Raw genomic sequence first — 23,902 nt, forward strand, 5'->3', positions numbered from 1 at the left:
TAACACATGAAAATTTTTATAGTGATTCGGATAAACAATCCTACATCCACTCTTCCTTCTCTCAAAGAGGCTTCCTCACTACGTGAAACTTTTCTAAACCACACACCCCAATTAGTAGGAATGCAAGACCGAAAACCTAGTTTCTCCCAAACTAGTCATATGACTAAATTATTCACACACGAGTAACACTAGCCCTAACTAGTGATCAATTTCTCAATTCAATTCTGGCTTGAGTGCGCCGTAAACCTTCAATTCACCTCACTTTGAGTACGTTGTAAAAAATAAGTTTATTAGGAAGTATTAAATATCAATTAAGCGTAATATAGAAAAATCTTATAGCCCTTTGATTGTGCAAACCATTCTTCGAAGGATATAAGCGAAGCTCGATGAAGAACATCGATAATGATGAAGTCCAAGGGCAACACTCCTTGAAGGTTGACAACCAGATGATGAAAAATGACATTGAGGGTGCTTTCTCTGAAGCCTGAGTAAGAACCTATCTCTTAGGTTGAACACTCCCCCCTCCTACCCATCTTTCTTTTTCTCTCTAAATCAGGTTAGAAATCTTTGTGAAAATCGTGAGAAAAGAGCCTATATGTCCCTAGCAATGGATGACTAATATTAAGTCCAAAAAAGATCAAAAATCGCAAATCTAGTGATCAACCGTCAATGGTCGAACTTAACAATTGATGGTTAGGTCGTCACCATCGATGATAAAGTTCAACCATTGATAATTTGAATGTTTCTAAACATTTGCACCATCAATGGTTGATAGTACCATTGATGGTCTATAGATCAAATTGAAAGCTTTCCGAAAAACTATTATAATAGCTATTTCAAGAATCGAGAGTCAAAAGTTATATATGACTCATGAAAGTTTCTGGCTCGGTGTATGTTTCGAACTTGATGCTGATTTTTTTGATATTATTAATAAAAATATTCATATCTCGAGCTATACATCTCTGAATTGAGTTTCTTTTGTTCATGTGGATTCGTGACAATAAGACAGACACTTTCATATGCTCAAAACTGATTTTCTCTTGATACTTTTTTAGAGTCAGTTGTGATTAACTTATTGTCTTGGTAGATACACTTTCAAACTTGATTCTCAATTCTTGTAACCTATATAAAACATCTCAAATATATGTTAGACCAATATGAATGTTTGCTATTCATCAAACTAAGTCAATTGCATGGGCATGGTATTAACAATCTTCCCCTTTTGATAATAATAAACTGGAAATTGAAATCACAAGTATGGATGTTTGAGATACATGAATTATACACATTGTCATATTCATGATATATGAAATATGCTATGGACGCTCCTCTTACATGTGGACATACATGAAGCATGATATACAGGTTTATGAAGCTCCCCTTAAACTAGACATCTCTTGTTTCAAAACTTCTCCCCTTCTCCTCAAAAACAAATTTTTAAAAGTTTTTTAAAATTGATTTTCCAAAATTTAAATTTCTCAAATTAAAATTTCACATATCTTCCCCTTTTGTTATCATAGAAAAACAAACCATCGAATCAAATAATTGATCATATGAAGAAGTAAATCATTAAATAATACCACGTAATTGTCAAAAGAAAGAGATATTTGCAAGTCCACAATATTTATAAGAAAGTATGAATGACATTGTCAAAATCAGTGTACATGTGGATCCCATCATATAACTTCGTGTACATGTAGAGAAATCATAGCACCAGTATGAAATGTATCAGAAAGTGTGACTCCAATCAACATTCAAGTATGATATTCATGCAAACAAGTATATATGAATAAGCTAATGAAGAAAATATTCTCAACTTTCATAGAAAGACAAAAAAAATCAACCCTTTCTCGTATGCCTTCAAGGGCTCACAAGGAAGATTGACAGAGTTTGGCGGGCAATATATACCATCTCTAAACATGTTTCGTTTAGTACAAGAAGGCTACCATTTGAAATATACAACTAACAAAAAAATCTACGAGTGTGATTCTTTGACTATCTTTTAAGAATGACACCCTTTTTGTGGATTATATATATGAGTAAAGATCTTTGATCATCTTTTAGCGAATACACTCATATATGCAATTTGTTATTTTAGCACAACTGTACACTGACACAATTTTTTACTCATAAGTTAGTGCATAGAATTCAACACGGGGCTTGTTTCATATAATTGAATATATGCATATGCAAACATGGATATGATTTAAAGTCAATCTCTACTAACAACACACCATAATCAATAATATGAATCTCATGCATGTGAAAGTGAAGAAAGATGAAGTAAAACCATAACTTGCATGTCCATGGACAACTGAAGACACATGAGAGGAACTACCCGGTTCATGATCTGGAATTGGCGGTGGTTATTTTTGCATTGAAGCTATGGCGGCACTATCTTTTAGGGCAGAGAGTGGAGGTGTACACATATCATAAAAGTTTAAAGTATATCTTCACTCAGAAGGAGCTCAACATGAGACAGCGCAGGTGGTTAGAGCTTATGGTGGATTACGATCTTGATTCAGAATATCACCCGGGACAAGTTAATGTGGTATCAGATCATTTGAACAGGAAGCCTGTGGCGATGAGACTCACCAGACAGCAAGAGTTGCTAGCTGAGTTTTGGAGGATGAACATGGAGATTATATTGCCTGAAGCACGAAAATAGTTGATTAGTTTGCATTTACAGTCAACTCTGGTGGATTGGATCAAGTCGACCTAGTTCGAGGATGCTCTGATACCACTAAAAAACCTTGTCACGCCCCGGTTCCAAAACATAATAGTTTGGAACGTGACTCGACCAGCAATGTAACCATTCGACCACATTCACGCCTCTAGACCATCCTGTATACCGATATAAAGCCAAAACTACACTATAGAGCATGTAACTAAGATAATAAAAGAAATGTATAGATGAAAAATATCTCCAAAAGGACGGAGTCCAAATACGAGTTTCACGAGTATTCACAATGGGAAAAGTAAAAAAATTACAACATAGTCTAGAAAATGTTACATGTGACTCAAGAAAAAGTATAAACCAAATAACTACCTAAACTAACTGAACTAGAGAACTGATAGAATAAACGGTGATCACTGCTGCTGAACCTGCTCATCAAAATACTCTTGGTCCTGCGAAGAAAGAACAGTCCCGGAGTTTGGGGTAAACAAGTCATCATCGAATATAGCATATATAGATGAGAAAAATATGGACTTGTCAAGAAAATGCAATCACATGTGCCATTTAATTAGCAATGTTATGTAAAGATTCATCTCAAAAATATGTAGACACATAGAAAGCAAAAGGTTTTATAATTTTTCTTTTTAGTTTTTTTACTTTTCAATTGTTTTTAAGAAATCAAAAAGAAATAAAGAGATTTTTTTATTTTGTTTTCATATAACAAAGAAAAGAAAAAGGAAAGAAAAGTTATTTATTGAAAAATAAAAACAAGAAATACACGCACACATATCAACTGGAATTATAGAATACATTTACTTAACTTTCGAGAAGAATTGATAAAATAATTGTTTATACAAGCATCACATACTTCACAATGAATCCTTGCTTGCATAATGACACTCATTTTGCAACATATCAATAATTTTTCATCTTGCACCCTAACATTTTACATTTGTAAAAATAAATATGAAGAAAATAAGAATTGTAAATATTTGCATGTTTATTAACATTCTAATCAATTGAACCTATTTGAAATAATTAAAGTTGCATTTGTAAGTTTAGAAAATGTATGGACGTACCATTGTCCAATACTCTTCTAATGGATATGAGATTATCACTAAGTTCTCAACCAAAAAATATTAAGGAGTTCAAAAAGAAATTATCTACTCATCAATTGTAACATGTTTACCTTATTTGTTGTTCTCAAAAAGTCACATATTCATTCTTCTTCTTGGTCAAACTAAGAAACATTGTCTTGTGAATATGCCTTGAGTAACTCAATCAAATGTTGCCTAGCTGCTTAGCCTTCCTACACACTTCTAGAAAAGCAAAAAGGTGTGACCTAGGTATCAACATAGGTCTACGTTGGTTAGTAATTGCACCTTTATCAACATAGGAATAACCAAGTCTAGTTTTACCTTTAGCAAATCGTTAATTAGAAATGATCATGTTTACACTTGTAGACCCCAGTGAAAATTTCTTCACGGCCTTTTCCAAATCAATATGTTTAGACTTTAGTTGCTTATTTTCAAAAACTATAGTGGTGCATCTAATTTTAACTTTCTTTGTTCAGATAACAACTCACATAAAAGCTCATTTATCCTAGCAGCTAATTTTTTATTTTTACTTATTCTTTTAGTTAGTAGTTTGAATAAATTAGAATTTATATCTCTATGCACAGAACATTGTATGCATTCAAATAAGATACTTTCACTTGCATTGTTCAATCTATTCAAGTTTAAAGATGGATTTTCAATTTTATCATTCAGTAATTGTTATCCTTCTTTAAACCCGAATAATCTTTTTAATAACTTCATATTTTTCAACAAGCTTTTTAAATTGATTAAACGTTGTAAGTGAGGTATACCTCATTGTCAAAGCTCTCATGTTTGGAATCATCCGAATTGCTATCTTTAACTATAAGACAACAATATGCTATTTTGTTATTATCGCTCGGGCAACTCTCTGATTCATCCCATGTAATCACTTTGAGCTTTTGTCTTTCCTTTTATAGTTATTTTTCTTCAATAGAAAACTCTTCCTTATAAGTGATAGGGTTTCCCGTACCAAAAACAATTTAGTTCAGTATTAGAATCACTGGAGTTATATACAGTTACCTTCCTTGTGTAATGACTCCACTTATCTTGCAGAAATTTCTGACCATCCTTTCACTTGAGGAAGGATTTGAAGCCTTTCAAAATTTGATCTACTCTGTTATCTTTCTCAGTCTCAGAGCTTGATCTCACACTTATGTTTGCCTTGGCATTTGACTTTTTTTCTTTTCCCTTTGAGGGTCAATGATTTCTTCTTCAGGTTACCCTTAATTTGGTTGTTTTCTTCATCGGGTTTTCCTTTGATTGTTCTTCTCTCTCCTTCAATCTTGTTCATGTGTGATAAGATTTCTTATAAGATTATCAAGAGAGAGTTTAGATAATCATGAGATTCCTCGATAGCGGTTATCTTAGCATCCCATTCATGAAAGTGATTGGAGAACTTTGCGAACAAGCTCGTCTTGGCTATACTTCTTTTTCCTTATGCCTTGTTCACAGGACAAATTTTCAAAACCAACACTTTTAGACATTTAATTGCAAAAACCGACCCCTTTTCATAATAATTGCAAAAACCGACCTGTTTTCAGCCCAGCGCTGAAAACAAGTCGGTTTTTGTAAAAAAATCTCCGAAACATCACGGGAGTTCAACTCCCGTGAAGTTTATGGAGAAATTAAACTTCACGGGAGTTCAACTCCCGTGAAGCTTAATTTGTGCTTAAAACTCCACGGGAGTTCAACTCCCGTGGAGTTGCAGTCAGCAATTTCAGAGAATCGAGTCTCTGGCAAATTGTGACTGCAACTTCACGGGAGTTCAACTCCCGTGAAGTTGCAGTCCACAATTTGCCAGAGATCGAGTCTCTGGAAATTTGGCACTGCAACTTCACGGGACTTAAAATCCCGTGAAGTTGCAGGTCACCCAGCATGCACAGCTGCTGTGCAGGTTTTGTATATTTACCTGTAAATCATATATATGTCAATTTATTTACAAACAACAATATATACATGATTCAACAATGAATTATAACTCATATATATGCCAATTTATTTGCAAACAACAATATATACATGATTCAACCATGAATTAAACACACACGATTATGTATATGAACAACAATTTATCTTCAAAAGTTCAGTATTTGAAAATTCAGGAAAGTTACAAAATTTATCAAAATAAGTTCATATACAACCCAATATAGCTCACCTCCTTCCTCTCCCTCTCTTCCCCCTCCCCCTCGCTCTTCCCCGCCCCCTGGGTTCTTGCTGATGAGCCGCAACTATCTGAGTATCCGGCTGTGTATGAAGCTGCGAAGTGCCGGCTCCATCGGCATGCGAAGTGCCGGCGTCATCGGCATGCGAAGTGCCGGCTCCATCGGCATGCGAAGTGCCGGCTCCATCGGCATGCGAAGTGCCGGCGTCATCATCACGCGGCCGTCGACGTCGAGCGTACGCCCGTCCAAATGAGCGAGACCTGTCCTCACGGCCTGCGAACTCGTCGACGTGAGTCTTATGGAACACCTGCGCTATGCTCTTCTTGATCCTGCTGAGGAGCCCTAACGCCACCTGATCCTGAATCTCAGGCATGTGCGCATCAATATCAGCATCAATGCTATCTAAAACACGGACCTGCGTGGTAAACAATTTATTAAGTATCAACTCAATAAAAAATATTATAATTTAGCTTAGAAACTTACGTAATCTCTCTCGTTCATCCCACTAGGGATGTAACTATCTGTCGGTGGGCGTGGCATGTGTCCAGCTAAAGGCTGTGGGTCACGCGTGATCCATCTACGTGTGATACCCCAATACCAACGCATATACGTGGTATAGTCAACAGCTGTGGGCCTTGTATCCTGTATGTAATCCCACCTCTGAACCCACCTGTCTATGTAGGCCGCACGGACTACGATCCAGTCAGTCCGGTGCGATGTGTTGGTTTTCCCCGTCGATGTGTTGGTTTTCCCCGTCATCACGATCTATCAAGGTCATGCTATTAATTTGTAATCCCTCCTCTTCATCATTCTCGGATTCAACACTTGCATTATCTTCTTGAATTCCCGTGTTAGTATCGAAAGCATTCGAAGTGCCCACGAACGAAGGACCGCTCATGTATTGTGATTGTGTCCAACATTCATCTTGTTGAGGAGATAAAAAGCCTACAGAATCAACTTCAGGATCCTCCAACACGCGGGAATACATTCCTTCGTAGTTCAACGATTTGCCCAAATCTCTCTGATGTTTTTCAATGAACAATTCGACCGAACGCTTCTCGTCGTGTAAGACATGAATAAGACCCATATCGTAGTCACTTGATATTTGAATGCCACTTGTTCTGTTCTCCACAACAGGATAATTGCAAACCACACTGAGGTGATACTCACGTGAGTTAGTTAATGTAAGTTTGTGTAATTCATTAACCAAATCATCGAAAGTACACGATTTTGTTATGAACAACGGTCTCGTCGTGCCTCCTTCATAAACGGGCATATTATTCTCGAGGTAATTAATCTTCCCATCATAAGAACAGAGAATTACAATTCGATCATTCATCGTTACCTCTGAAGAGTGAAAAATTCAATATCAATATTACACGAAAAGCCAAATAAATATTGATTGTTACTAATTTTTACATTTAGGTAGTAACTCTAATTTCCACATTAATTGATAATTTCACCTCTAAATACGCAAAATTATTTAATACGTCTTCACAAAATTCGTAAATAATTCACAATTAAATTCTAAAATCTAATTTATATCATACATATGCAAAAATCTAAAATCTAATTTTTCTTCACAAAATCTAAATAATTCACAATTAAATTCTAAACTCTAAATACAATAATTTTCGAAATTATTGATAATTTTTTCTCTAATTTGACAAAATTATTGATAATTTACACACTAATTCTTCACAAATATCACAAAATTATTGATAATTTTCCTTCTAATTTTCACATTTATTGATAATTTTCCCTTTAATTTTCACATTTATTGATAATTTCCAATCTAATTTTCACATTTCTTCACAAAATTCGTAAACAATTCACAATTAAATTCTAAAATCTAGATTTCTACATGTAATCACAATCAAATAGTGGGAGAATACAAAAATTAGAGGGGGGGGGGGGGGGGTCACGCGCGCTTAAATAGGTGGCAGCAAACTCCACGGGAGTTCAACTCCCGTGGAGTTGCAGTGCCAATTTTCCAGAGACTCGATCTCTGGAAAATTGGCACTGCAACTTCACGGGAGTTGAACTCCCGTGAAGCTGCAGTCACAATTTCCAGAGATCGATTCTCTGGATTTGTTGACTGCAACTCCACGGGAGTTGAACTCCCGTGGAGTTTTAAGCACAAATTAAGCTTCACGGGAGTTGAACTTCCGTGAAGTTTAATTTCTCCATAAACTTCACGGGAGTTGAACTCCCGTGATGTTTCAGAGAATTTTTTACAAAAACCGACCTGTTTTCAGCGCTGGGCTGAAAACAGGTCGGTTTTTGCAATTATTATCGAAAGCGGTCGTTTTTTGCAATTAAATTCCTAAAACGGTTGGTTTTGAAAATTTGTCCCTTGTTCACAATATCTGTGAAATTGTGTGAATATCTCTTGTATGCTCTCCAAGGCCTTCATATTAAAATTTTCATACGTGCTCACATATAAGCTTAGCCTCCTTAACCTGTGAAGTACCTTCATATGTGACCTTCAAGAAATTCCAAATTTCCTATGCAGTCACACAATCAGAAACATGATTTAAATTCGCCAGAATTCAAAGTACAATACAATGCATTCATAGATTCATAGCGTTAGCGCTAAGAGAGTATAGTTTCTTTTCAGTTGCCATCTACTTGTCTCTAGGTTTAACTATGGTGACTTTGGCCACGGTGTTAGTGGGTTCGTGATAGCATGATTCTACTATGTTTCAAATGTCATAATCAGTAGATAATAAAAAAAATTATCATGTGAGCTTTCTAATACGATAATTTCATGCCATCAAAGAGTGGGGGTTAATTAGTTAATAACATGACCTTCAGGGAAAGAAGTTGAGAATCCTAAACTTGTCATCTATCCTATGTTGTGAAGCGTAATATATGGATATTGGGCTTTGATACCGGTTGTTGTATTTGAGAAACAAGCCTAGACGGGGTAAATAGATTTGCCTATTGTTTTTTGAGGTACAACACAATGTGTAACGAAAATTAAAATAATAATAATAATAATAATAATAATAATAATAATAATAATATAATAAGCAATGCAATAATCACAAAAACAATCACAATTAGAACACATTAGATTTTATAGTGGTTCGGATAAACAATTATATATCCATTCTTTCTTCTCGTGAAGGGACTTCTTCACTATGATGGAAATTCTCTGAATCACACACCTGATTCAGTAGGTTTACAAAACCGAAACCCTAGTTTTTCCCAAACTAGTTACTTAACCTAGTGTTACACATAAGGAACCCAGACCCTAGTTAGTGATCAATTTCTCAATTCAACTTGGCTTGAGTGTGCCATAAACCCTTAATTCACCCTAACTTGAGTATGTCATAAAAAAATAAGTTTAGTACAAAGTATTAAATAGTAATTAAACATAATATAGAAAATCTTACAGTCCTTTGATTGTGCAAGCCGTTCTGTGAAGCATATAAGTGAAACTCGATGAAGACATCGTTGATGATGAAGTCCAAGGGCAACCATTAATAGTTAAATCGTCACTGTCAATGGTCAAGTTCAACCATTGATAATTTGAATGTTTCTGGACGTTTGCACCATTAATAATTGATAGTACCATCAATGGTCTTTAGATCAAATTGAGAGCTTTCCAAAAAGCTATTATAGCAGCAATTCTAATAACCGAGTCAAAAATTACGACTGGAGTAAGTTTTAGCCTCGCCGTATGTTTTGAACTGTTGCTAACTGTTTCGATGTTGCTTAATTAAAATATTCATATCTAGAGCTATACATCTTCGAAATGAGTTCTGTTTATTCCTATTGATTGGTGAAAACGAAAAGGACCCACCCATATGCTCAAATTTGATTTTCACTCTTGATAATTTTTTCAAAATCAACTGTGATTAACTTATCGTCTTGCTCTATACACTTTCAAACTTAATTTTAATTTCTTACAACATGTACAAAACATCTTACACATATATTAGACCAATGTGAATGTTTGTTATTCGTCAAACTAAGTCGATTGCATGGACATGGTCCTAATATTTTTTTCTACTAACAACACTTGGCAAGCCAGGAAAGGAGCATCACGAAGGTAGGCTTGGGCGATATATACACAACAACAACAAAAAATTCAACACTAATCTGCTAACTTATGTACATTACTGAAACAAATGTAGCAATTTAGATTTCAATCATTTGAACCTGGAAGTAGGTATAAATTGAGGTTTTTCCATAGAATAATACATTTGACATTAGGAGCCATCTATGTGTGAACTTGCAAATAATTAACGATTCCTTGTCAAGGGTGCATTCTTTAATTTTTTTAAAAAAAAGAAAGTTTTCCCTGCATTGCACAAAATCACACTAACAGAGGCTCGATCAACGGCCTTGAACGGCCTCTGGGGAGGTCCATCGAATATGTGACAAATGCCGAGAGAAGCGCACAAGATGCGGGAACGAGTCCCAGACCATACCTGTTCACAGAAAAGCCACGTCTCATGCTAAGAGGGCCAGCGCTCCGATCAGGATCTACGGCAAAAAAACAATTGAATTTGTCAAGTGGAAATGTGTTAATTCACATTCAGTTGGAAAATAAAATTTTAATTTCTTAATAAACTTTTAGTAGTGTACAAAGTTATAGCGTGTTTTGAGCTTAAGGATCTTGAAAAATCATACCTTGGTACGATTCCAGAACATACAGTGCAATCCCACATGATAATTTTTCCAGGAAACCCAATGACCCATAAACAAATGCACAGCCATTCAGATCTTGACCAACCAAAATACTTTGCAGGCTAATTCCAGTCACCTGCAACAAACTAAATTATCAAACAATTGCCACCAAGATTTTTTTTTTTTTCAAGAAAACCACCAAGTATTTGCTATGGCCCAATATTGGAGTGATCAACATGCAATGCTAATTATCAAGTTCATAGCATCATATTTTTGTCACCAAGTCCAGGATAGATAAGGTTAAGTCGGGTCTAGGAATGCATCAAGAGGGCCTGAAGTGCAAATATACTGATAATATCCAATAAGTGGGAAGAAGAAAATTTTCCTCAAATATAGTTCTACAAAAATGAAATACGAGCAAAGCAAATTCAAATATCGATATATGATTCTGGGATAATGTCAAAACATTTACAAATTTTTTCTATGGTGGTGTGAGGCTGTGAGTTAAGGCCTACAAGTAATGTTGACAATAAGACACTTAATACTTAGCAAGTTACTTCAACTTGCAATGACTGTACAAATGAATTGAACTAAGAGCATAAAAAATCAGAAGTTTAATATAATGATAAGTGTTAGGATTAGAATTAAAATTGGGTATTTGGGTATAGACCTGTAATATTGGGTTATAATTCATATCCACTATTGTGTTTATCTTTAAACTTTCTCATTGAACAATTAATTGACTATTCTCCAATTCATAATGTGGTTGTATCAGAGTGGTCTATGAAAACCCTAGCCCTCATTTTTTTTTTCCATCCTAACCATTCATCTAGTCTAAGCCGAACAAGAAGAACACTAAAAATTTCATTAAACAAGATTCACAAGCTTACCATCATTAAAGCATTGGCAATGCCAATAGCTACTGATAGAATGTACATGAGGTTGTGCATGTTGCTTGGAAGAATAAAGATTCCCACACCACAAAATATCCACACAATGGCTCCAGCTGTAAAGAAGATTTTAAGGCGCCAACCGCTCCATCTCATCTCCTGCATGTAACTAGTGCTTATTATTTCAAAACGAGAAACTAACATTTTTTAACCAGCCAAAGAAATTTGACAACTAGATTTCTTTAAGGTCAAACCTGCAAAATTACAGATGTAATGAAGCTGCAGATATAGATAATGCCAGGTACCTGCAAGGTCCATTAAATTATTAAAGTCATCCCCAAAGAATCTCTAAGAATTATATATTTTGAATTGGATCTAAGAATGCAGTACTCACCACTGCCTTTGAGGAGGGACTCATTTGCAGATCATCAATAACATAGAATGCAAGAAGTGCCTGATCAGTGACAAGTAACAGTGTGAGAGATTATTGTTATGTCTATTCCTGTAACTTTGTCTTTAGAGCATGTTATCGAACCAAAAAGTACACTAGTCTTCATTCTGTTGAAATCTGATTTATTATATTTCTGTAAAGTTAAGTCAGAAATTTGACAATCCAACCAGGGGAAAAAAACACAAACACAAATGAACACACACAAATTTGATAAGGCATAACTATGATGCATGCTGATAAAGAAATATACTTATCAGAAGTTTCAAGGATGCATAAATGAGAAGTCGACACGTGGAAATCAAGTTAGATTCGTGGAAACAATAAAATCTTGTGAAATGTAATCGAAAAATTAAACAGCAATCTTAAGTTAGAGATGCATGTGTACTTCAGTTCAATCACACGACAGCATTCAGTTAAGATTTGTGGAACTTTAACAGTATACATTTTAAAGAATCATAAGGGTTCAAGTTCTGACCTGTGAAACATTTGTTACTAATCGAATAAGCACGTATACAACAGCAACTTGATAGTACAAAATCTTTCTGAACCAGTGGGACCATGCTATCTTAGTCGGCCTTTCCAACTTGATTTGTATTTTCAACCTGTATAAAAGCATAATATATAAAGGGACTTATAAGTAAAGATTGTCAATTAGCTTTAAGTGTAATACAAGGTGATATTTGTGAAAACAGAAACACCAATACCAGGGGAAAAAAGAAAAAGAAACTATGCTAAATTTCCTAAATGAAACTTTTTTACATATGGCGCCAAAGAACGTATAAATTATAAGAAATTACCTGAAATGGTAACAAATGAAAAGTTAGAACTACAAGTTCACATGGATAATTTGCTCACTCTGGCTCTTTGGTTCCAATCAGAAATATGCCCACAAAACAAAATCCCAAGAAAATGGAGAAGTATGCAATCCAGCGGTACTAATCAAATTAAAAATAGTATAAGAATCTGACCAGATATAACAAGATATACAGAGAATGAAGTTCCAATGCTAAAATAAAAAAGTACCTGAATTTTAATATTGGCAGATGCTTTGGCACCATAGATACTGAAAACAACCAATGCCACTGCATAAAGGCTAAGATTTGCTACCTACAGCAAGAGTCAAAATCTCAAGAATTCTGAAGGAACTTCGGACATTTGAAATGACCAAAACCACAGAAATAAAAAACATGAAAACAGCATCAAAGAGACTATAACCATAGTGAAGGCATTTCGGCAACTAGCAAGTGCAACTCTACTGGTTGGGTTCAGTGTGATGCAGTTCACCATCGACCTTCAAATAAATAATAAAGAACAAACATGTTACAAATTAATATAAGGGAGCTTCACTAAGTCACAAAAACCACTGAGAACCTTGAAATTTCATTGGCTTACATATGTGAAACTTGGGTGGCAGCCCAGCCCATGTTAAAAATAGAAGCAAAGATGCTGTATCCAATAGTTTGCAACAATGAAGAACTAACTCCATAAATTTTACAAGGTAGGCAGCCACCAAAAACCGAAGAAAATGAGACTGCAACCAAAATGGATCCTCCGGCATGCCATAGTTTAAAATGTCCAAAGTTGTCAATCTGTCAAGAACTATCCCAGTGAGAGGGGGAATTAATTTAAAAATGCAGCAGTACTGATGCTTAAAAACAGAAACTAATATCATTTTAGTCCCAGCAAGCAGATTCTTTGCCTAAGATTGCCATCCCCATTTAAAGGGTAGAGTTGTTCCATGTATCATATTTGAACTATCTCCATTTATATTTTAACACATAATTTTATTCTTCTCGTTTCTTATGATAAAAAAGGCATGCCCATCCCTTCCAAAAAAATCATACTTTACATTGTTCAGTCTTCTGCAACAGTGACAGACGAGTGAGCAGCAAATTGTGGGGTAATAGAAACCAAATGTACATCTCATGCAAGAAAGTAGGTTAGCATCCTCATCAACCAGTGAAGCGCCATGAAATTTCAAATATTCGAAGGAAAATATGGATCATGGAGCTTGCATATTAGACATTTACATGAAAAATAAAAAAATGAAGGAGATTGTAAAAGGAAATTAATTGGTGTCTACCAGCTCTCCAGCAAATACTGTTGTAAATGCATCAGCGACTTGACCAGAAAGCATGATCTAATTCCAACAGACACAAGCATGCCTTGCATAAATGTCAATCCTAGGAGCATCCCCTTTTTCAGAAAGCAATGGACAACAAAAAAGCCATTTTGCTCACCCAAGCTATTGATGCTTAAAGATTAGAAATTCCTCCTAACAGTACCTCCTGAATTGTTAATGATACATTTACTATACGAGTGTCTAGATAAGATAAACCTATATTTACATTTTACAGGAGATGAGTGATGACTAACAACTAAGTATACTATTCTCTATGGATTGATGCATCAAACTCAAAATTTCCATTATCAACCATAGAATTATGTCACAAGTAGGAGCTTTGGACTAGCACAATATAATGATACAATGATAGTGGCAATTGTGGCGAGGTCACAACAATTGATAGCTTTGTCTCAGTACGATCGCAAGCAGCAACAACACTATTAGAGGTCATGAGGTTCCATTTGTCGGACCGCATAGGTCATTCCCAGTAGGCAAATATTTTTGGTGTATAAGTTCATATCCCTTAGGAATAGCATTGAATGTGTAGCGAATTGAGAAAACCCTAATTGTTGTTTATTGAGAATAACAAGAGAGATATATATAGCCATACAAATAGGGTTAATGTTAACGGGTAACAGCCCATTAACCCAATACCCAATACTTAACTTAACACTCCCCTTCAAGCTGGAACATAGATGTCTACCATACCCAGCTTGTCACATATAATAGAGAACACCTTTGAAGAAGTAGCCTTGGTAAGAATATCAACAAGTTGTTGTGAGGACGGAGTGAATATAAGAGATACTATCTTCTTCTCCCAAGCATCTCTGACAAAATTGCAGTCAACTTCAATATGTTTTGTCCTCTCATGAAACACAGGATTCTGTGTAATATAAATGGCAGACTGGTTGTCACAATGCATTGGCATGGGTCCAGGCTGAACAAAACCAAGTTCTGTCATAAACTTTTTTAGCCACACCATCTTACAAGCAGTGTGAGTCATTGTTCTATATTCAGCCTCTGCACTAGATCGTGATACTACATCTTGTTTCTTGCTTCTCCAAGTCACAAGATTACCTCCAACAAAAGTATAAAATCCTGAGGTTGACTTCCGGTCTCTCATGTCTCCTGCGTAGCCAGCATCAGAGAAAGCCGAAATGTGAGTATGTCCATGCTTCTTATATAACAATCCCTTGCCAGGACAACTCTTGACATATGCCAAAATCTTCAGAGTTGCTGTCCAATGAACCTCTCTAGATTTGTGCATAAACCTGCTCAGTACACCTACTGTAAAAGTAATATCAGGTCTGATAACTGTCAAATATATTAGCTTCCCAATTAGTCTCTTATATCGTCCAGCATCATCTAGGAGAGAAGTATCATCACGCCACAAATTAACATTTACCTCCATTGGAGTGCTTGCAGGTTTGCATTCCAAGAGACCTGCTTCTTCTAATAAATCTAGCACATACTTCCTTTGGGACAACAACAGGCCATGTTTTTGATATGCAACTTCAATCCCAAGAAAATACTTTGGCTTTCCCATGTCCTTAGTGATAAAATGACGGTTTAGATACTCCTTAGTCTCAGCTAAGGCAATAGAGTCACTCCCAGTCAGCAGAATATCATCAATATATACGACTAAAATAACCAAACCAGTTGTTGTGCGTCGAAGAAAGACAGAGTGATCAGACTGACAACGTTGGAAACCAACATTAGAAATAACCTTGCTGAACTTATCAAACCAAGCTCGAGGACTCTGCTTTAACCCATAGATGACCTTTCTCAGCCTGCAGATAAGGAAACCAACATTAGAAATAACCTTGCTGAACTTATCAAACCAAGCTCGAGGACTCTGCTTTAACCCATATATGACCTTTCTCAGCCTGCAGATAATATTCTCCTCCTGAGCAACATACCCAGGAGGTTGCTCCATATAAACCTCCTCGTCCAAATCATCATAAAGGAAAACATTCTTCACATCTAGTTGGTGCATCGCCCAATCCATATTAACAGCCAGAGAGAAAAGAATTCTGATGGAGTTGAGATGAGCAACGGGAGAAAAGATTTCAAAATAGTCGACGCCATATGTCTGGGTATAACCTTTAGCAACCAGACGAGCTTTATAACGATCAACAGACCCATTGGGACGATATTTCAGGGTATACACCTATCTGCAACCAACCACAGTCACTCCAGTAGGAAGAGAAACAAAGTCCCAAATCCCTCTAGAAAGTAGTGCATTCATTTCCTCATCCATGGTCTGCTTCCAAGCTGGTACTAACATAGCTTCCTCATATGACCTAGGTATAGATACAGTGGGCAAGGATAAGGCAAACTGACGAAAAGATGGGTTGAGACGGTCATAAGAGACAAAAAGAGATATAGAATATTTCGGACAAGACCGTTTACCTTTTCGAAGAGCAATAGGGATATCCAAGTCAGAAGGAATAGAGGTCTCAACATGAGATGGACCGACAGCTGGAGATGAATGTTCAGCAGTAGCAGATTCAGGGGCATGTACTTTTGGGCGGCGAGAGTATGTCAGTAGAGGCTTCGGTGCAGGAGCTACAGGAACAGGTACTGGAATAGTAGTAGGAGCAGAAGAAGGTAGTGGTACCTATGGACAGCCAATAGTAGTGGAACCAGATGAAAAATATGAGACATACTCAAAAAAAGTAACATCAGCAGACACAAAATATTTCCTGATGGACGGATGATAACACCTATACCCTTTTTGAGTACGAGAGTCTCCAACAAAAACACATTTGATGGATCTAGATGACAACTTATCCAAACCAGCAGTTAAATCCTGAACAAAACACGTAGAACCAAAGACACGGAGAATCACAGAGAATTGTTTTTTATCAGGATAAAAAATCCTGAACAAAACACGTAGAACCAAAGACACGGAGAATCACAGAGAATTGTTTTTTATCAGGATAAAAACAATTGAATGGTATTAAACCATTAAAGACAGAGGAAGGCATGCGATTAATCAAATAATTTGTAGTAAGAACAGCATCAGACCACAAATACTTTGGAATATTCATATGTATCATCAGTGTTCTAGCAACATCTAGAATATACCTATGTTTCCTCTCAGCAACTCCATTTTGTTGTGAAGTGTGAGAGCAAGAAGTCTGATGAATAATGCCATTAAGAGCACAAAATTTTAAAACATCACTTTTCATATATTCCAAAGCATTATCAGTACGAAGAATACGAACAAAAGTAGAGAACTGAGTTTTTATTTCATTATAAAAGAGTTCAATAACGTGCGAGACCTCTGACCTCTCTTTTAACAGATAAAACCACGTCATACGAGAGAAATCATCAACAAAGATAATAAAATATTGAAAACCTTGCACAGAGGGAACATGATAAGGATCCCAGACATCGGAATGAACCAACTCAAAAGCAAAACTACTATGTTTATCGACTCGACTCTGAAAAGTAGCACGATGGTGCTTACCCAGTTCACACGACTCACAACCTAAAAAGAAAATAGATGGATGAATAGAAACTACCGATCTAAGTTTTTGTAGTGAATGATGACCTAGACGCCAGTGTCACAATAAAGTGGAGTCAGACTGTGATGCAACAAGACCAACCTCTAGCACACTGTCGTCTAAATAGTACATACCTCCTCTCTCATGCCCCGAACCAATCTTCATCCTAGTTGCTAGGTCCTGAAAAACATAATAAGATGGAAAGAATGTGACTTTACAATTATTTTGTTTTGTAAACTTGCTAATGGATAATAGGCTAACGTGACTTTACAATTATTTTGTTTTGTAAACTTGCTAATGGATAATAGGCTAACAGGAAATTTGGGAACATATAACACATCATGTAAACTTGCTAATGGATAATAGGCTAACAGGAAATTTGGGAACATATAACACATCAGTTAGTTTTAAAAAGGAAGTAGCATGAACTACTCCATCACCACGAACTGAAGAAAGAGTACCATCAACAATGCGGATAGAAGAAAACTTATCAGAAAGATATAAAGATACAAAGTGATCCTTTATACCTGTCATATGAGATGAGACTTCAGAATCTAGTACCCAGGGTTTGTGAGAAGAAGTTATGTAAGCATCCATACCTGAAAAGGATGCATGAGTAGCAGAATGAATGTTCTAAGAGAGTTCTAGCTGGCGTAACCTCTCATAATCTGTCTAAGAAATCTGAACAGTAGGAGCAGTAACAGCTGGACCATCAGAAGTAGTAGCAGAAATAGATGAGTTAGTCGACTCTGTATCAGCTACTTGGGCCCACTGAGGACGACCAAACTTCTCCCAGCACTTCTCAGAAATATGATTGGTTCTCTCATAATGACCACACTGTCGTAAGCTCTTATCAGATTCACATTGCCTCTCATCAAAGGAGCCACGTCCTCCCCCTAAATCACGATCACGACCACGACCACGATCTCTGTCTCGATTAGAGAACATGGCAGACTGATCCATCGTAGGTGGAGATGGTGCAGTAGTATCAGAAGTAACACCAGTAAAAAAAATATAAAGACCTGCATGATACTGGAGAATGTAGCAGTCAGTGAGGAAATTGCATCTTCACCCAATATCTGTCCCCTCACCTGAGACTGTAAATTAGGGTTCAACCCAGAAAGAAATTTGGATACTGCCAGATCACGATGATATCCTAATAGCGTCGCTGCATCAGCTACTGCAGGCTGATGCATCTCTAGTTCATCTATCAGTCCCTTCAATTCACCAAAGAATTTCGGAACTGACTTATCTCCCTGTTTGAGCGTAAGCAGTCGCTCATAAATTTCAAATACACGGGAAACATTCTTCTCGTTCTCATACATAATCTTTAGGTTGTCCCACATCTCCTTCGCAGTGGTTAAAAATATAACGTTGCTACTGATCTGTGCTTCCATACTGTTGAGAAGTCAAGTCATAACACAATAATCAGATGATAGCCATGTAGTGTAGGTGGGATCTGAGGTAGGTGGTGGAGATGCCAGAAGATGTGGGAGTTTACTCTGAGCGCCAATGAAGATGCGGAAAGCTTGCGTCCATAGCAGATAGTTTGTACCATTCAATTTGATTGTAGTCCCCAAGACTACCTTAGGCGCAGAGGTCTCTCCAGCAACAACATGAGTAGTTGAAGAGGAAATATCCGACATCGAAGTAGTAGTCATTTTTGCGCAACAATAGTAGATAGATAGTAGTCAAATAGGCAGTGCAGTAGTAGAGATAGTATTCAAAATAGGCAGTGCATATAGTAGACATGTAGTAGTCAAATAGGCAGTGCAACAATAGGCATACGAGACAGAGTAATAGATAGTCACGCCCTCACGCCGTGGAGGCGATATCACCTGAGGGAGAGAGCCCTGGCTTCTGTTTGTACAAAGGCTCCAGTCAAACTTTTTATTCTCGTTTCTCGAAGGAAACAAGAATAAAAGTGAAATTCTCGTTTCTCGAAGAAAACAAGAATAGAAGTGAAAGATCATAACGAGGTGAGATAGACACTCTTCCTCTCATCAGTTCTATGACTGAAATGTCGAGGGATACAATCGTCCTCTCATCAGTTCGAAGACTGAGATGTCGAGGGAATAGGCACTGTAGCGACGGCATACTGTAGTGTGGTACTATAGCACGGCACTGTAGTGCGGCACTGTAGCAGCGCTGTAGCGGCAGCGGCTAGTGGCGGCGGCAAGGAGAAGAGGCGGCGACGGCTAGAGTTTTTGAATGAGGATTTGTGACGGCTAGGGTTTCATGCTCTGATACTATGTAGAGAATAGAGAAAATCCTAATTGTTGTTTATTGAGAAACAAGAAAGATATATATAGCCATACAAATAGGGTTAATGTTAACGGGTAACAGCCCATTAACCAAATACCCAATATTTAACTTAACAGGTAAATCAGCATATTCGGATCCTGATCATTTAATAAATGAACAGTGCTTTTGTGAAATGATCTTGTTTCAAATTTCATCCTTATAAGCAAGCGATGGTAGCATCCAGCGCAGCAGGAAACAGAAGGGTAACACATAGCAATAGAATCCTTAAGCAGAAAAGGATAAAATCTTGCGATGGAACGATGACACATTTAATGAGAAATGTACCTTGGACTTAACCCTATGTCGGTCAAGAACAACAGCAAATACGTGAACCAACAAGCTGATGTAATATCATTCAGCATATGACCTACACCATAGTAAAGTACAGGTAGTCTTCCAAGGGCCTCAGCATCCTGCCCTTCATCTGATGACTCGTTACCAGTCGCATTCACCATAGCAGCCTGCATTTTTACAGTATTAAAATTGTCGAGATTGCCCGTTATTACCAAAGCTAGATACCTTTAAGAACTCTCGTTACTGCTTCAGAGTCTAACATGCTAGCAATATCATCAATGTAAGAGAGACAGCCTCTCCAATAAACCTAAAAGTAAATTAAAGTAAATAAAAGCAAATAAATTCCAACTTACTCTTCTAAACTTTTCTAATCTAAGTGAACATATGGGTACCTCAGTTTCATATTCAAATATCCTAATAAAGTAACACAGCCAAGGACAAATTTTCAAAACTAGCCCTTTTTTCAAAAATATTTCCAAAAAACGACTTGTTTCAACAATATTTATAAAAACCGACATAGTTTCAACCATCGGCCTAAAACTGATCAGTTTTGACGAAAGAAGTTCCCAAACTTCACGGGACTTAGAACCAAACTTTACGGGACTTGAAGTCCCGTGAAGTTTAGCAGTTATTTAAGTAAGTTGCTAAACTTCACGCGACTAGTTTCAGCTCTGAAACTTCCCGTGAAGTTGTTTTGAACTATGAAACTTCACGGGACTTGAAGTCCTGTGAAGTTTAGCAGCTTAGTTAAATGACTGCTAAACTTCACGGGATTTGAAGTCTCATGAAGTTTCATATTTTGCCGAACTAGTTTCAGCCCGACGGCTGAAACTAGGTCGGTTTTGACGAATGTTGCTGAAACGTGTCGTTTTTTGGGAATATTTTTGTAAATAGGACTGTTTTGAAAATTTGCCAACAAAATAGGCAAAGGAATCTCATTTACCCACTTCCATTTCGCTTTCCTTTTATTAGGCTCAAATCAAAGCTTCCGCAAACAGAAGGGCCACCCAGAAATAATATCCAGAAAAAAATCTTGAGGCATGAAAACTCTCTAGCGCATCAAATTACCTAAGGGTATCCACCAAAATTTGAACAACTCTGAGATTAAATTTAATTTGCACCTTATAAAAAATCAGACAAAACCCATAAAACGAAAGAGGCGAAAATTATTACCTTAAGCTAGGTTGAAGGGAGCGGAGAGCACAGATAGATATAGCTGAGCTAAAAGCTAAAAGCCTGAAGAGAACGAACGCGTGTAAACAAAGACAAGAAAATGAGAGAGGGAGAGTGAGGGAGAGGAATCTAAATTGTGGCGTCAGTTTTTGATATTTCCGCAACTGTGAAGGAAGCGTACGTGTTTGACGTTCATTGGGTTCATAATATCGAACGGGGAGGGACCATGACTGTGTTATTGAGGGGCTGATATTTATTATTGATTAATTTAATGAAAATAGATTACATGTTTCTTAAGAAAAAGAATGTAAATGAATATCTAACAACTCCCAATCTACTCAGTATTCATTTTCTCTATGTAAATTTTTTTTCTTTTTTTTTCTTTTTTTTCTTTTTTTGAGTCGGGGCAAGATGTTCAGGGAAATATATTTATTAGAGAAGAAGATACATGATATACATGAGATGACTGGATGATTCATAGTTCACATGTATTCAAATATTAATAATCATAATTTGTATTTATTCACTTTCCATTTCATGCGTAATATCAGAGTTCTAAATGTATAAAAAAAACACTTCCATTAAAGGTTTTGATGATTTTTACAATTTTTCATATGTGAGAAATGTTGGATTTAAATCTAATTAAATCTAATTTGTGGGCACACATATGATTAATCAGTGTGTATTGATATTCTTAAGGATAACCCGCATAAAGTGATCAATCAATTTGAGTTAATGGGTGTTTAAATAAATTATGGGCTAAAATGTGCAGATATCAGGTTGTAATTATAATTTGATGAGAGGCCAAATTATAAAAGTATAACACCTATAAATAAGAGGTTATGGTCCCTAATATAGGGTTAACATTCTCTATTCTCTTATCCTCATCTAAAGAGATTCTTAAGGAGAGACCCTCAAAATTAGAAGATCATCAAAATCCTAATTCAGATCCGTGTAATGGATTCAGGTATAGCTTCTGCTCTTGTTGTATTAAATCTCTTTAAATTAATCACAGTTAGTAGATCTGTATTAGATCGTTTTTAGCACCAACAAGTGGTATCAGAGCCACTGTGATTATCTCTTAGGGATTTAAGATTAAAGTTAGGGGTTTTTTATCCAAATCAGTGATTTTCAGAACTGTTACTCGGATGAACAGTAAGGTTCATGTTTTGACTTGATCCTCTCTGTTGTTTCGTTGATCTGGATCAAGAATTTATCAATTTTTATTTATTTGAGATCTGGAAAATTACATGGATTAAGTTAAAAATTTGTATGCAACTGGATTTTTTTTAGTTTTGCCGACGTTCACTTAACTCCTCGTCAGCGATCTATCGTTGGCGACCTCGCTGTCAAATGGAGACAGTGGCGACGGCATCAGGAAACCCTAAGGTTTCAACCCTAGGGTGCAGGAGCTTAAGCGGCAGCGACAGTTCAGAACGAAACCCTAAAGGGAATCGTACAGGAGCCCAAGCGGCAGCGACATTTCGTATTTCGAAACCCTAAGGTGCTAATAAGGGCTTGAGGACTTACTTGACTTCAGGCGAACTTCGGTTCGATTCAGCAAACTTTGAGTTTGCTTCAGGCGAGCCTCGATGCGGTTGCCGAACTTCGAACTTCGGGCGAGCTTTGTTGAAAGCTTCTGACGAACTTCGGTTCGATTCTAGCGAACTTTGGTTTGCTTCAGACGAAACTCGTGTTCGAAACTTCAGACAAACCTCGTGTTCGAAACTTCAGACGAACCTCGTGTTCGAAATTTCAAATGAACCTCGTGTTCGAAATTTTAGACGAACCTCGTGTTCAAAATTTTAGATGAACCTCGTGTACGATTTCAGACGAACCTCGTGTTCGATTTCAGACGAACCTCATGTTCGATTCAGGCGAACCTCATGTTCAATTCAGGCAAACCTCGGTTCGAAGTCAAACGAACTTTATGTTCACTGCAGGCGAGCTCGACCCTCGACTTCTGGCGAGCTCGGAGCTTCGTTGCAGGCGGGCTAGATTATGGTCGCAGGCAAGCTCGAAGAGCCCTATTTCAGGCAAGCTTTGAAAACGATCTTCGATTTGATTTCGAATTGAAGGCCAGCGTTTCTGGCTTGCGTTGGGAATGAAAACTAGGGCACAGGGCCAAAGCCTACTTAATATATCTCATGAGCCTATAATTAATTTTTTTTAAAATCTATTTCAACTCAGGCTAAAGCTCATCTTGGTTCTGGGCCTGTACTTATTTCATTTAGGTCGACGCCCATATTAAGCTACTTATGTTTTATTTGGGTCTGGGTTTAATTGAATTTATTTGCTCAAATAAATTTTGGAAATTAATTTAATTTGAATTATATTGTTTAATTTGAATTAAATTTGGTAGTTAATTAATTATTTAATTCAAATATTATGGCATTAAGGTATCAATTTTTGTCTATCATTCCAAATGTTTAATTAAAATAAGAAGTTACCAAATTAACCTCTCTTGTATAGGTTGTTCATAAGGGATGTTAGATGGTTGTGTGTGTGTTTTCGTGTAAATATTTAATCGGCCCAAAGGAAGGTTAATATTTATTTAGACTGCATACACATCTGCG

General features: G+C 36.6%; 1 protein-coding gene and 1 long non-coding RNA gene across 2 annotated transcripts; both read right to left on the reverse strand.

The window, feature by feature from the left end:
* On the reverse strand, positions 10,035-13,947 carry LOC109833368 (major facilitator superfamily domain-containing protein 12-like). Its single transcript, XM_020401023.1, has 11 exons — positions 13,768-13,947; positions 13,311-13,507; positions 13,134-13,209; positions 12,942-13,025; positions 12,774-12,853; positions 12,394-12,520; positions 11,862-11,921; positions 11,722-11,772; positions 11,468-11,626; positions 10,581-10,713; positions 10,035-10,433 (listed from the first exon to the last, which is right to left on the reverse strand). Exons 1-11 carry the CDS (start codon positions 13,843-13,845, stop codon positions 10,264-10,266), a joined length of 1,215 nt encoding a protein of 404 aa, XP_020256612.1. The 5' UTR covers positions 13,846-13,947; the 3' UTR covers positions 10,035-10,263.
* On the reverse strand, positions 17,689-21,500 carry LOC109833370. The gene is made up of 3 exons (XR_002245204.1): positions 21,327-21,500; positions 20,145-20,320; positions 17,689-17,735 (listed from the first exon to the last, which is right to left on the reverse strand). It is a non-coding gene; the product is annotated as an uncharacterized LOC109833370 (long non-coding RNA).

The sequence above is a fragment of the Asparagus officinalis genome, chromosome 3, assembly GCF_001876935.1.
Source record: "Asparagus officinalis chromosome 3, Aspof.V1, whole genome shotgun sequence".
NCBI classification, from domain to species: Eukaryota; Viridiplantae; Streptophyta; class Magnoliopsida; order Asparagales; family Asparagaceae; genus Asparagus; species Asparagus officinalis.

What these genes read in the sequence shown, in the direction of transcription:
- LOC109833368 (XM_020401023.1), bottom strand. Translation starts at nt 13,845, where the DNA reads ATGAGATGTACATTTGGTTTCTATTACCCCACAATTTGCTGCTCACTC. An exon ending in TTACATCTGTAATTTTGCAG is followed by an intron (nt 11,627 to 11,721) that starts GTTTGACCTTAA and finishes AGTTACATGCAG; the next exon opens with GAGATGAGATGGAGCGGTTG. An exon ending in TGTTCTGGAATCGTACCAAG is followed by an intron (nt 10,434 to 10,580) that starts GTATGATTTTTC and finishes TTTTTGCCGTAG; the next exon opens with ATCCTGATCGGAGCGCTGGC.